This window comes from Miniopterus natalensis, chromosome 7, assembly GCF_054644295.1.
Source record: "Miniopterus natalensis isolate mMinNat1 chromosome 7, mMinNat1.hap1, whole genome shotgun sequence".
Classification (NCBI taxonomy): domain Eukaryota; kingdom Metazoa; phylum Chordata; class Mammalia; order Chiroptera; family Miniopteridae; genus Miniopterus; species Miniopterus natalensis.
In genome coordinates this window covers 44,338,010-44,352,892 of record NC_142087.1, presented here as the reverse complement: position 1 = coordinate 44,352,892, position 14,883 = coordinate 44,338,010, and the positions used below count along the sequence as shown (strand labels likewise).

The 14,883-nt window shown below is 44.6% G+C and overlaps 1 protein-coding gene across 1 annotated transcript in view; it reads right to left on the bottom strand.

Annotated features, from left to right (window-relative positions):
- The window catches only part of CABLES1 (Cdk5 and Abl enzyme substrate 1), a 94,566-nt gene that overhangs the window by 18,914 nt on the left and 60,769 nt on the right, over window positions 1-14,883 (bottom strand). Inside the window, exon 4 of the mRNA XM_016211538.2 lies at window positions 14,686-14,763. Coding sequence (XP_016067024.2) covers window positions 14,686-14,763 — 78 coding nt within the window. The remainder of the gene's footprint in view (window positions 1-14,685; window positions 14,764-14,883) is intronic.

Here is a 14,883-nt window from a genome sequence, read left to right as displayed (position 1 = left end):
AGAAATTCTTGTCCTAAACAGTTCTCAGGTTTATTGCTGGTACCAAGAGCATTAATGCCACAACAGTCACCCCAACTACCTTGCCAGGCCACCTAGAAAACGTATAAAAAGTAATCTCCAATATTAATGATAAGCACTTATAGAACACTTCATAACTGACAAAGACTTTCACACATCATCTCCTTCATTCTTTAAGATGCCCCTATCAGACCTGTATAGCAATTATAATCCCATTTTATAGATGAGAACGAGGCCCTGAGTAGGTCGACTTGCCAAGGTCACTGGGACAGTAGCTTGCAGAAACTGGTTTTGCACCCAATGATATCGCTAGTATAAGAGGTTGCCTTAGAGATGCAAGATGGGCCAGCTGAGGCTATGCTCAGACATAACTGCTCACATTTTCAAGGACACTACCCCTCTCCTTACAGAGCTCTCAAACTTGGCTGTGTACTGGAATCACCTGGGGATTTTTGACAAACTATTGAACATTTGGCTCCCACCCCAGCCATTCTGCTTCTTTTGTTATGGGGTGCAACCTGGGTGGCAGGAGTTTTAAATGCTCCCCAGGTGATTCTAAATTGCAGCCACATCTGGGAAGGACTGTCTTCCAGCATCTGTCTCTGTGACAGTACTTGTTAGTGAATGCCACCTGAGGTTGGCAGTATTGCTGTGTGGCCTGGAGAGGCGCCATACTCAGGAATTGTCCTCTATAAGAACTCAGGTGCTGTCCCTAAGCAAAAACAAGGAAAATATAAAATGGTGAAGGAATCAATGATAAGTAGAGTGCAATGGAGACAGGTGAATGGGGAGAAGAGAGACAAGAATCCCCCCCAGCCCCAATGGAGGAACACACGATTCTCTGATTTGTTGAGCATTCCATGAATGAACTGGCTCCCTAATTCTATAATACAGAGTGTGATTAGTAACAGTTTTCAAAAGAAATACCTAAGACCTGCACCCAGTAAGGACTGCATGGTTCTGCCATCCTCCAAACGTCTCTGGAGCCCCTTTTGGAACTGACACTAAAGTCACCCAGAAAAAATCAATTAGCCAACCCACCCGAGTCTTCAAACTTTATATACACACTTTAATCAGTATCCCCCCCACATTGACCAGATTTGACTATAAATGACTTCAGGTAATTCCAAACATCAAACTCACTCTTTAAGGACAGCACAGAATAGGACATTAACTCATAGAAGTGTAAACACCTCATTAGAAGGTGCAGATCATCTCATCAAGAGGTCCAGAAATGTTCTGAGCTACAAAAGTACTCTCAGGATGTGAGTTCTCCCAAGGGTGTCTCTTCTGCTGGGGACCACACTCACTAAGGGCTCTGAGGTCCAGGCTAGTTTAAGTCATATCATTTTATAAACCTGTGTGCCAACAGAAAGCCCCACATTCTGGTTATTGACCTCAAATCTGCAGCTGGAAGGACCAAGCAAGCGGGGACAGAGCGGGGCTCAGCAAGGCCACCAGAACCTCAGGACCACATATACCAGAGACCACCCGCCCTGCTGCCCGGCCTCCTACATGAGCTATCCAGGCGGCTCTCAAAAGACTTCCTCTCCTCTAGCAATAAAGACAAAGATGATGAATGCATCAGGGCACTAACAAAGGGAAACGCCTAAGGAACAAGATCCGGCAGAGGCTAAAACAGCCACAGTGGGTCAGGAGCAAGAAACCCCATGGGAAAAGCCCAGGAGGTGAGCTGATACAAAGACAGCAGGGCCTTGCATTTCATTAAAAAACTGATAGCATGCTTCCGCGGACTTCCCAGTTACCCAGAGTCAAACCCAGCAAGCATGTGCCTCAAATTCCCAACTCCCCAACAACATCTCCTTGTTTCCATTTCACCAGACCAAGAATGTTATTTAGGGCCGAAGAAAATATAAAAGCAAGGAATGTATTTATGGGGTGAGAAGACCAAAAGAAATAAGGAGTATTAAAAATATAAGGAGTATTAAAAACACGGGCCTCCCTATTAAGAGTGCTCCTTATACCTGAAACTAATAAAGTATGCCAACTATATTTTAGTAAAAAAATAATTTTTTAAACAGTGCTTCTGGATGGAGAGCTGGCTGCAAGCCAGAAAAGGGTCTCAGTCCCTATTTGTAACCTGTCTACACAGTGTGTGATACACGGAGATGCTTAAAGAAGTGTTTGCTGAGCTGAGGTAGTCTGGCTCGTTGCTGTCTGTGGATGCTGGTTCATAATGACCCCGTGAGACGTGTGTTTCTCCACTGTGCCCCTTTTCATCTGTCTCGATTTGCTCACAAGCTCACTGCCTTTGCCAGCTGGCCCTTGGCTGCTGAATGTACACATCCCAGTTCACAGAACACAACTGCACTCAGCCCACCTTGATGTTTCCTCCAAGGCAAATGGAGCCATAACAAAAAGTACCCTTTTGGTGCTCACGTCAAATCCAAGACTCCTCTCTTCGAGATAAACCCCAAACCCTACTGAAAAGAAACAGGGATTGTTAGACCCGGTGATTGTCAAAGTGCCTCAGGGACACTCTGGACCACATGGAAGAGCAGCTTTGGACCACACTTCCCAAGGGGTGAAGCTCCATCACATCCAACTATGGGAATCACCTTCTGAGAATGAGGCTGGTCTGCTTGCTGCAGCCACTGCTTCCCACTGGGCTCCACTTACATCATCCCACTTTCCAAGTAACCAAACCAAGAAAATAAGCTAGGAGACTAGTGGGTCCACCCGTAACTGCTACCAGAAACACAGTGTTCAGGGCTATCCACAGAACTCAAGGTGGTGATGAACATGTCCTCTGAGCTCTCAGTGTGGTAGCCATTAGCTATAGGTGGCAATTCAGTGCTTGAAGTGTGATGAATTGACTGCTGAATTTATTTTAGTTCATTTAAATTTAAATAGCCACATATGGAGGGTGGTTACTGTATTGGACTAACTAAGCCTAGTGTTTACTCATCAGGACTTTAGCAACCATGAATTCATATGATAGTCAGAGATGATATACTTAGTGACTTGGATTTCATCTCCCAGTTTTCTTCCCAAAAGTGGCCTGGCCATTTTCTGCCCATTGTCTCAGGGTGTGTTTTCATCCCAGGCCCCAGCTCACCCAGGAGACTGTTAGAAGTCCCAGGGGGTAGGAGAGAGGCAGAACCCTGTAGATGGAGCCAGCACAGTGGGATTACCTTCACTGGGAAGGGAAATAATGACTGTGGGGTCTACATCAAAGGGGACCCAGGCTCTGTACCCTATCAGCACCCTGGGAACCGGGCTCCCAGCTGTGATAAAAATTCACATCCTACAGGAGACACAGAGCAGCTTCTGTCCTGAAGAACCATGAGGACAGTGGTGATGGGCATTTGGGCAGTGCCAGAGCACACCAATAGACAATGATATGTGCCCCACAAATCCAAGGCATTCCAGGGGACTATGGAGGGGAGGTGGGAGGGGTGTCCAGTGAGAATTACGTGTGAATTTCCCTCTGGCTTTGCAGAAGGGGGGGGCAAATAGAATTTCTTTAAAAAATTAAAAACAAGACATTTCTTGCACAACAAAGCTCATGCATTTATATCTGCTCCTTTCACACTTCCAACACTTCACTGACATGGTAATATATGTCACAACTGCTCTAGAAAATTGACTATTTCATGCAGGTACACTTTCCCATTTTTTCTGCCTCAGGTTCAGGGAGAAGTTGTCACTCACTTCACGGCTGCCACTTTGGTGGATCTGAATTAAGAGCACATGTGTACACACATCCGCTGACATAGTCACATGTCCATGGAAAATGAAACATATCTATTTCAAAATTGTCGGGTTCTTGCCCTGGCCGGTGTGGCTAAGGGGTTAGAGTGTTGGTCCATGCACCGAGGGATCACGGGTTCGATTCCTGGTCAAGGGCATGTACCTGGGTTGAAATTTGATCCTGGCCCCAGTTGGGGCATGTGCAGGAGGCAACCAATTGATGTGTCTCTCTCTCATTGATATTTCTCTCTCTCTCTGCCCCCCTTCCCTTCTCTCTAAAAATCAATGGAAAAAATATCCTTGGGTAAGGATTAACAACAGAATTGTCGGATTTTTTAACAGCTTTTGAATTTGTATATCTTAAGACTCTTGGGATCTTTCAAACCTACCTTTCACAAAGAGGCTGAGGAACTTCTCTAGGGTCCCCTTAGCTCAGTGCTGTTGTGTTGGTGAAATCTTGTATTAACACAAACCATATGAAATTGCTGTTATTTGCCTGGTTTGTCTTATATAAACAGCGATTTCCTTTGTGCCACCTAGTAGACAGATAAGGTAACTGCTCGGGCCTTACCTGTAAGTGTAAAGCCAGCAAGAGACTCATGGCCCCTGACGGTCCACTTTTTTGAGACCTGAAGAAAGGAACTCTGAATGGTGACGCTGGTTCACCAAAGAGAGTGTTTTAAAATTCCAGTGAAAAAGAGTTAAGCGGAAGTTCCCGTGCGTGGAGTAGTGATAAAATCTTGATGTTTTCTTTCTAAGATCATTAAACTCTCATTAAAATGGTGTATGAAAATAGAAATATCTCTGGCTCAGATGCCAGCAATAACCCTCCAGTACCAGGAGACAGAGCTGGACACCATGGAACTGCAGCTGAAAGTAATTAAAAGCAAATTCTTTGAAAAGCCTAGAAGATTATTTTTTTCCCAGATACATGTTGAGTTCAAATACTAATTTATTTATGTTCCACCTCCTTCTAAAAATGGAATGGAGGCAAGTTCAACTACCATATGTGGATATAGTCCAAAACTGCGTGAGTAAAGGTTTAAACGCTGTGGCCTGAACTTGGAGATGAGCACGGTTACTCAGGTTAGAGAAAAAAATCCCTTTTGGGCAGATGCACTGACAGGACCACTGGTCTGATCCCTTCTCCTCCACAGCCCCAGGAACACCACAGCTTACATTTATTTAGCTACAAGAACTCATTTCTCATTTTATTTAAGTTTCTTAACTTCTGCAGAGATGGTAAGCAACAAACACACTTTGAAAACCCAGCACACACAAAACATTTTTTTTTAACAAAGGTTGGCCAATGGGGGTGTGAGGGATGGGAGATAGTTTAAGGAAGGCCAGGGGAGGGTGTCACAGAAGATTGGGGGAAGGGATTAAAACAGATGATGAAAATGCATTTAGAGAGACAGCCAAGGAGCAGGTGTACCTTTAAGCAAGAAGCAGAAATACAGGTTGGTTCTTTTGGAGGGTGTGAACTCATCCTTCATAAGACGGTACTACAATTCACTTCTTGTAGATCTCCTGGGAAGCCTGTAACTTCATGGTTGGAAACCCCCTGGACCTGTCTTTAGTTTTGGCTCCCACAGCATAAAGCAAACGTACATAATTTCATAGCTGTGGTGTCATCTGGTCAGAGCAGATGGCCAATCTAGATATCCTGGTGCCCAAAGGGGGTTACCTAAGTCCCTAGTAACCACACAATGGCCAGCTCCTGATTTCATCGTGTAATACGCAGAATGATCTTTCATTTCCTTTTCTGAAAGCTCACTGAGCTGTAATAACCAATCAATATTCCTCTTAATAAATAAAATATATATAAATATAAGATTTAAATAACTAACACCTGGGAAGCAGATGAAAAACGTGTGTGTGTGTGTGTGTGTGTGTATGTATGTGTGTGTGAGACCAATGAACTAGTTTCCAGGGCTCCCTGCTCCCAAGAAGGGGATGGCCTGACTTCCATCTGTGATCATTTCTCTAAAGGTGCTCTCAACTCAAGGCCTTGGAAGGCCAGCCAGGAGCTCCACTGAGTACTCGCTCTTTAAAGGACAACAGTAGGCGGAACAGTTTGATGTGTAAATAATTAAAAAGCTAATTAAATATTAACAGGATTCCCAGATCTGTAAAAAAATAGAGATTTGCTACACAGAAAGCAAAGCTTGAAAGCTGGGTTAGGAAAGGACACGCCACTTGTGAGCTAATTTTCATTAAGCGGGTACACATCCAGTGGAACTCAGTGACACAAGTATTAGCATAGTTTCAGGAGTCCTCTCCTCGCCGCCTCAGGTACGGCTGTCCTCTTGGATTGGGTCTGCTTACTTGGACCAGAGCAAAACTGTATCCCGCCCCCCAGTTCAGAATCAATGGAACCAGGCCAGGGCTGCCAGGAAAAGTAAAATCAGAGCAGCTTTTAGTCTTATAAGTCCTTCCCGGCTCACACTTAGCACTTCATCGATAAGCCATCCCCCACGGGTAACTGGCAGACAAAGAAGGGGTCTTAGTAATGTGGCTCACACCAAAATCTTTGTCTAAAGGCAGCTCCTATAAACAGCCGGATAACGGCATGATTCACTCATGAGATCATTCCAGAATCTGTCTGTGTGGGAATATGCTTGGTGCAAGAAAGAAACAGAATTTGTGAATGTATAATTTTCCACAACAAAAGGAGGTGTTTTGGGGAAAATGTGTGGGAGGAGGGGAGGATGGCCCCGGGGCCAGGCGAGCAGCGCTGAGGCTTGGAGGCCCTCTCTAAGAACAGAAGAAGCTGTTCTCTGGGTCACAAAGTGATCGACACTCAGGAAATGGACCCAAGAGGATGACCTCATCTGAAATGCCCCGACGCCAAAAGCTGAGGACATAAGCACCACATGGAAGCTACTATTTTAAAACACAGCCCCAGAGACACCTTGGGCTCCACTGGGAAGCCATTTCCTTCATCCCAGGGTCTCTGATACATCCGCAGTTAGCTAACCCAGTGACTATCAGTCAGGCATGGGTATCTCAATGGGTCTGTATGCCCCCCACACCCCCCACAGAAGGCATTTTGTTGGAATCACTAGCTTCATTATTTTATATAACCCCAACCACCAGCTAACTGGACCCACTCCTACTTCCTTCTAATCAGATCTATAAGGCAAAAGTAGGTTTATAGTTGTAAGCGAAACACAGTGTTTATTCTTGTATTATTTATTATTGTATTATTTTCCATACAAACAATTGTAAACCTACTTTTGCCCCACCCTGTATATACAAAAATGCCTGCCGATGTCCAAACTTTTCAGGAAATAAAGAGCCTCTGGGCACTCACGTCGGTCCTGGTATGCACAGGGACAATCCTGGGACTGGCCCTCAACACAATGCTGCCGTCTCTCACTCACCAGTGGGTTGTGTTCCAAAAGCTTTGGAGTTGGCCGTCTGGAACTGGGAATGCATGTTCCTGCTGACATGTTATAAATGGAGATTAGGCGCACACGATGCCCTTTTAGCCTATAATTGCACTAGCACAAGAGTCCAAGCAGGAGGTCTGGTCATAGGAGGAACAGGTTAGAGGGTAGTAGAGAGCAAAGAAACAGGACAAAGCTCAATCTCCCTCATAGTTTCTTGGTCTGGGGCTGACCTTCAGCAACATTTTAAAGGAGGTCAAGTTTGTATTATTTCTACCTCCCCCTCCAACCTTTTCTATTCAGGACTCCAGGATTCTTTCTCCTTAGCTGTTCCTGTTTTTTATGATTTCTTCCCTCTCTCTATTTCTGAATCCATAGATTCCTTTGCAGCTCCCAGGTTTCCCACTCCTGGTCCCATGGAGGATGGGTGGGGGGTTGGGGAGCAAGAGGAGTCTTCGCGGTCTTAGCTAGAGGTGTAGACTAGAGGTGTGGACTAGGAGTGGGGTCTGCCTACTTAGGAAAAGGCGAGAAACTTGCTTGCAACTCACTTCGTAAGCAGAGGGTGGCCAAGTCAAACCACAGATCCACACCAGAAAAGAGAAGGCAGTGACTAATGTGGATAAAAGGCAAGACGACTCAGATGGGCCTTGGCAACTGTCGGTTAAGAGAAGAAGAGCTGGTTTAAGGCTGGGACTCTTCCCAGAAAATGGTATAATTTACGAGCTTAATCTGAGAAGAGTGTTTACAGCTATGGCAAGGTTTGATGTTACAGTTATAGTGAAAAAGACGAGCAACATCTGTTCCTCTTTGTAACTGTCTTCTAATAGCTTGTTTTAAAAGGTGGGACTTGGCAGAGCTTCTTCCCACCAGCAAGAAAGATCAAAACAAAACAATCATCTCTTCATTTTCCACACAAGTACATGCACTAGGAACGAAAAAGAAAAAAGACTGGAAGGAAATAGACCAAAATGATAATGATGGCTCTGCTTAGGTGAGACTCGGTAATTCTCAGCTTCCTTTTATTTTTATGTACTTTTTCCAAGTTTTCTTTAATCACCATGTACCTCTGCGGAAAACAATTTGAAGAACAAGTAAGTGCAGATATGAAGATGAATCCCTTGTGTTTGTAGAGATGCACAGTTGGCTAAGTCATCGTGAGCCTGTCTGAGATTTGCTGTGTCGGGGCAGATCTACAAAGAGCAACGAAATAGCTCTTATGACTGAACATAAAGGGAACCAAAGTTGACATTTAATGAGGCCCTACTGTAGGTGGCAGGATGCTTAGAGCTTTCATACATAATGTTTCACTTAGTGCTCTCAAAACCCCCTGAGGATTACGTTATAGCCAATATCACAGATGAATAAGTCTGGGACCAGCAAGCCTGGTTGATGTGCCAGGACCAAGGATTCTGCCTATCAGCTCTCTCCCGTGCACCTACTGCTCCCTGGCCTCAGATGCCCATCGGCACCAACGGCAGGCATGGATAAGGACTGTGATTTCCCCACTGGGGTCCTGAGGGATAGAGTAGAGATGAGTGGAATCGCTCTGTTAGCTGTTTTATTTACTGGTGCTCTGTGTAAACTTGTGTTGGAAGAATGGTTACTTCAACTAAAAAGGTCAAAGCCACAGGACTAGAGAGTCTCCAAGTTCCTTCTAGCTCTAAAAGTCTATCCTTGGAGCTGGAGAGTGCTCCCTATCAATGAACTCATATGTGTTGGCATCACCTGGCAAATCTTCCATGTCAGGCATCTTTTAATGAATTAGCTCTGGACACCCCAAGGAGAAATGACTATGTCCTGTGACCAGGAAGGAATTCCAGGTCCTTGGATGCAGTGTCTGCTCATCAAGCTCAGCTCACAGGCCTGCTGTTATGAAATACAATCCATCCCTGGTAATGATTAGTGGGACTCTGGGCTCAAGTGCTGTGTTATTTGAAAGGAGTGAGCACAGCCTGTAGCCAGTCTTCAATCTAAGCTGTCAATAAATCCCAACATCTTCCCAACATGTGCACCTGATTAGAAATGGCCATCCTGGGCCACAGAAGGGGTCAACAGCAAGGACCAGATTGTGTGTGTGTGTGTGTGTGTGTGTGTGTGTGAGGACCAAGACAGGGGCTTCAATTCACCCCACTTAGAAGGGCTCCAGTGACAGGATAAAGCTCCCCACTACCTCTACCCAGTACTGACCTGGGGAACCACCCTCTTCTAACTCTATACTAGATTCAACCCAAAAATGTCCCTGCTTTAAGCAAAAACAGTATACATGAAAGGAAAATTGTGTGATCGTGTGACCTGCTCAAAATGGGGCTGTATGTTATTTACATTTTGATCACATGAAGCTCAGTTTTGGAGATATTCTGACAAAGTGAGCTGATTGAGGGCTAGGTAAGCAAACTGCTGAAAGTCAGGGAACTTTGAGGGGCTTGGACAAAGTGCAGAAGCCAGATTGTGGCCACAGCAAGGATCCTGCTGTCTGAGTGCACCCCACGCCCATCACGCCACAGGCAAGACTGAATTCCTAAAGTGAAAGAATGGGAAGAAGGGACAGTTATTAGAAGCACCTCATTTTATTAACAGATGATTTCCTGAGAAAAGCACAAACTGTAAATCAGGCAGTATTTTAAGAAATGAAATAAGAAAGCTTATTAAGAAAGAAGGAAAGTCCTTCATTTTAAACATCCTTGTCACCAATCCTCTTGTGAAGGTATGTTTGGCTCTGTGAGTAACAGCCTTGCATGGAGCTTTTGAATACTTTCTCAAAGAGAAGCATGGTGTAAAGACAGGAGGAAGACCTTATCAGTCCCTAATTGATTCCCTCTGGTGCTTGTGGGGTGACCTAGGTGTGGCTGGGAAGGTGCTGGGGACAGGCAAGCAAGCAGCATTTCAAGGTCATGAACCGGTGAAGCCCATGCACTAGAGAATGTGACCTCTGCTCCTTTCTAATTCCATAATTCACGCCTTCCTGTTTATAACCAATAAATACCCAGATGCGGGAATTACACAGATTATTTTTCACTCAAGACTCTACCCAAAGATGCCTGGGGTTTGTCCTTGGAGGAGCCCAGGCTTCAGTATAAACCGGCAACCTCCAAAGCCATCAAAGGCCACCACCCAGCACCTTGGCCACTGGGTCCCCAGGAAGCAACCCTCCCGTGGCACATGCAGGGAGCTCTGTCATCACCGAGATGCACACCCGTCGGCTGGTGCCACCTGCTTTTCTTTGGACTCGAACCAGCAAGTCCAGCCCCAAAAGGGTGGTGGTGAGGGGAGATACACTGCAGTCAGGTGAGCGTCGGTGCTTCAGGGACTCTCTGTGGAGCCAGCTGGCCCCAAAGCAGAGAACAGTGCACCTCGCAGAGCCAGCAGCCAGCCTGCCTCCTACCTCTGCTGCTCTGACTCTCCTTGCTCAAGCCTCACATCTGCAAAATGATCATCGGAGAACCTAGTTTATGAGGTGGTTGTGAAGATTAAATGAACAAATGTATATAAAGCACTTACAACAGTGCCTGACATTCTGGATGCATTACAGTGGAACCTTGGTTCTCAAACTTAATTTGTTCTGGAAGGCTGTTCAAGAAGAGAATTATTTTTTCCCATTAGAAATAATGTAAATTGAATTAATCTATTCCAGACCCCCAAATGATTCTGTTTTAACCTTTCTTATATATGGTTCATGTCTAATGTACTGTTTAATCTATAAACAAACACTTTAAAAGCAAAAAGGACATGAAATGTAAATGAAAATTTAACAGAAAGGAAATGAAATGTACAGTAAAAAATGAAACTTTAATAATAATAAGCAGCAACAAAAGCAAAAAAACAGATGTTAACGTGTTTAGCGGTAAACTGACTCATACTCGCCCATTCTCTCCTTTGTCGCCCGAGAGGCGTGTGACTGGTCATGCAGGTATCAACATGACAGAGTTGTCAGGTTGAGATGCAAATTGGTCGAGATGGGAGATGTCCTAGAACCGAGGTTTCATTTTGTGTTTCCGCGAATACTATTACCTCTATGTGTCATGTGCACACATAGGTTTGACTACATGATCAGCTGATCTTAAGAAAATACGCTCTATTCTCAGGACCAGGACCTGGTCTTCCAGCGTTAACTCACTTCTTAAGAAAATACGCTCTATTCTCAGGACCAGGACCTGGTCTTCCAGCGTTAACTCACTTCTGTCTCCATCCCCTCCTGAACACAGCCGTGCTGGCCAGCAATGGGATTACAGCTGGGGGGGATTTACTTAATTCTCTCGGCACATCAGGCATTATAGAGACAGCACCCAGAAGTTCACAAGAGCCAGATCCCTCATCTTCTGACATCTTCAGAAGTCAAAGATGAGGCTGGAATACCCTCTTTCGCTTCTCTAAGACCTCACACTTCTACATCTAGCTGGAGAGCCACCTTTTCTGGGGAGCGCTCCTGGATTCCTCCATCTGAATTTACCAGACCCCTTCCTCAATGCTCTACCTGCACACTGCTTAGGACTTACTGAATTGTTTGCTCTTTTGCTTGACAGTTATTTTGTTTACTAGCTGGTTTCTGTCTCCTACCACTAGAAGGTAAGTTCAATGAGAAACGAGGCATTTTCTTGTTCACCACTCTCTCTCTATTGCCAAGAACAGTGCTGGCACCCAGTAGGTCCAATCGATCCTATAGAATGAGTGAATTCTGCTGTACAGTGGCAGCACCTGAATTTCTACACGGGAGGCAAGCAGTGTACCTTGAGGGGTGGATGGGGATAATGGGACTTTACATAGCAAATGTTTGGCTTTCACTGAAGATGCAGATTTATTGTAAATGTGGACATTGATAAAGATTTGGGATGGTCAAAAAATTCTGTAGTGCTTCTTAGCCAACCCCCTCTCCCCCCTATTTTTTTGGCCTGGCTATTTGCATGTCTGGCTTCCTTGTTGGGTGATTAGCTTCTGGAGAGCAGTTCTTACTCATCCCTGCACCCTCCCAGCATCCAACAGGGCCTTGTGCTCCCCAGGGGCAGAAGAAGTGCTGAATGACTGAATGCATGAATGAATGAATGAATGAATGGTGAAACCTCTCCTACGATTGGCCTGTCTGCTTTGCTCAGCAGATGTCAGGAGCCAAAATTTAAGTTTAGTTCAGTTTAAAACCAAGAACAAAGCTTTGGGGTCAGGGAGGGAGTGAGGGCAGGCCAAGATGCGAGAGTGGGACTTAGGAAGCTCCAGGGCAGCATGAAAAGCCAGAAAACAAGAGCGGAAAGAGATAAGGTCATCCTGATAGATGCTTTCCATGTAAAGGAGGTTCAAGTAGACAATGGATGAACTTTTGAGTTTCCTGTTTTTAAAACTTCCTTGTGATGACGTTGGAACTGTACATTGACCCATCAGTAGGGTGGTTTGCGCTTGTCTGGAATAATTGGGGACATGTGGCCTAGTCCACGTGCATAAGTACAAGGGGAACATGGGAGCTAAAAACCACAAAGTCAACAGGCCCGGGTGGCCAGAGTCCTGGGTTCTGGTGTCGCTGCCTCTGCTGGGGGAGTTGGGGAGCTTCACCCCCTGTGCCTAAGGGCTTGAGCTGTGAAGCGGGGAAGCCATACCACATCATCTCTAGAGTCCTCTCCACCCCTGAAATTCTAAGACTTAGGTCTTGGTCACACAGAGAGTTTTAGCATAAAAGTAAAAGAATTTTCCACAGTGAAAAAGGTGTCAGTTAATATGTGCATGAACTAAAGTAGTTTAAACATATACATGTATAAATTTACTATAGTATAAATCTTTTTATCATTTGAGCATAATTGTTTCTCAATAATTAGTTTAAAAATCATAATTATGATAAATGGAAGTTATTCATAAATAGGATATCTGCTAGTTAAAACATTTAAAAAGCAGAACACTTCTTAATCCCGCTGCTCAATTACAATGTTCTGAAATTGTGCTCAGTTTCTTATGTGAGGACTTAAATAGCATATGTTGCCAAGACAGACATTTCTTTTCTCTGTTAGGTATTACAAAGGATTTGACTATGTGTTTTGTTATAGAAAATTAACTTTCCTGAAAGAGTGGTGAGTTTGAGTTTCTTCATGTCCAAGATGTAAAGGTTATGTCCTGCGATTCCTCACATTCATTTTGCTTTTTTATCTGCAGACAATCTGCACAGTAGATGAATCTCCTAATAATCCTATAGGTGACCCTTCCTGAAATACAGCAGTCCTCCCTCACCCGTGGTTTCGCTTCCTGTGGTTTTAATTACCAATGGTCAACTGTGGTCTGAAAATATTAAATGGAAAATTCCAGAAACAAACAATTCATAAATTTTAAATTGCGTGCCATTCTCAGCAGCATGATAAAATCCATACTGTCCCGCTCCATCTCAGCCGGATGTGAATCATCCATTTGTCCAGTGTATATGCTCCCCGCCTATTAATCATTTGATAGCTGCCTCAGTTACCAGACCCACTGCCCCAGAATCACAGTGCTTGCGTTCAAGTGACTCTTATTTTACTTAATGCCATATTTACATAACTTTTATTACAGTATATTGTTATAATTATTCTATTTTATTATTGGTTATTGTTGTTAATCTCTTACTGTGCCTAATTCATAAATTAAACTTTATCATAGGTAAATACATATAGGAAAAAACACAGTGTATACAGGATTTGGTACTACCTGCAGTTTCAGGCATCCACTGGGGGGGTCTTAAAATGTATCTCCCCCCTGTGGATAAGGGGGACTACTGTAAATGGTGAATCAGCACCAGGGGCCAAAGTGCCCTCCCATCGGACCATGGTCTTGTGTGGACAGTGTGTGGCTGTCACGACAACCAGAGGGCAATCCCAGCACTAGTTCGCAGAAGCCAGCACCAACATCCCACAATGCTCCAGCATCCTGCCCTAAATACCAGTAGCTCCTTGACAACACACCCCAGAGGCAGGGAACAGGTGAGGGGACAGGGAGCGAGACTCAGAGGAGGAAATGAGCACAGAGTTTGGCGATGGGGAATGAGGAGGGGCAGCTTTGCAAGGTCAGGGCCTCACCTACCTCCTTTTTTTCCACAGCCAAAGGGGGGGCTCGTTGATCTAGAGAGGCGATTGCTCCTCTGGCCTGTTGCAAATCACGTAAGCCTATTTCTGGTGCCACTTTGCTTTGACATTTGCTCGGGCTTACAGGTCAGTTTCCAGCCCCAAGCCCACGATACAAGGAGACAGGATGGCGACATGGTTTGTGTAATCCCTTTCCTGACCTACCTTTCTCCAAAAGTGGACACAGCCCCATGGAATGGGGTGGGCCCTGTATTTTCTTGCTTTACAGTAGTGGAAGAGATGCCAAAATGCGTGTTTAGGAACAACAGGCAATATGGTAAGGGCACACATGCGCGCCCACATACACACAAAGAAGCAAGGAAGCTTTCTGGCTGAAAAGAAGGGAGAACTTTTTTTTTTTCTTTAAAATTTACAAATACCGAATTTGCAGTGTCAAAGCAAGGCAAGTTGTTTGAAATGGAAAGGGTAGCACATTAGTCACACAGTATCACAACTTTTCACCCAGAGAACTACAAAGCAAGCATGCATATACATACCCGGCGTGGGCGCTGTCGCGATACGGCAGCACCGAAAATATACTACAGAAGGATCTTCTGCCACTGATAAGGACTATTCTAAAAAATAAAAAAAAAAAAAGAACAAACAACAAACAAACAAGCTAAATGCAAAGACTCTTAAATTAAAAAATTCTCTAGCAATTAAGCATTCATGGAATTCACAGCAGTACTTGCACT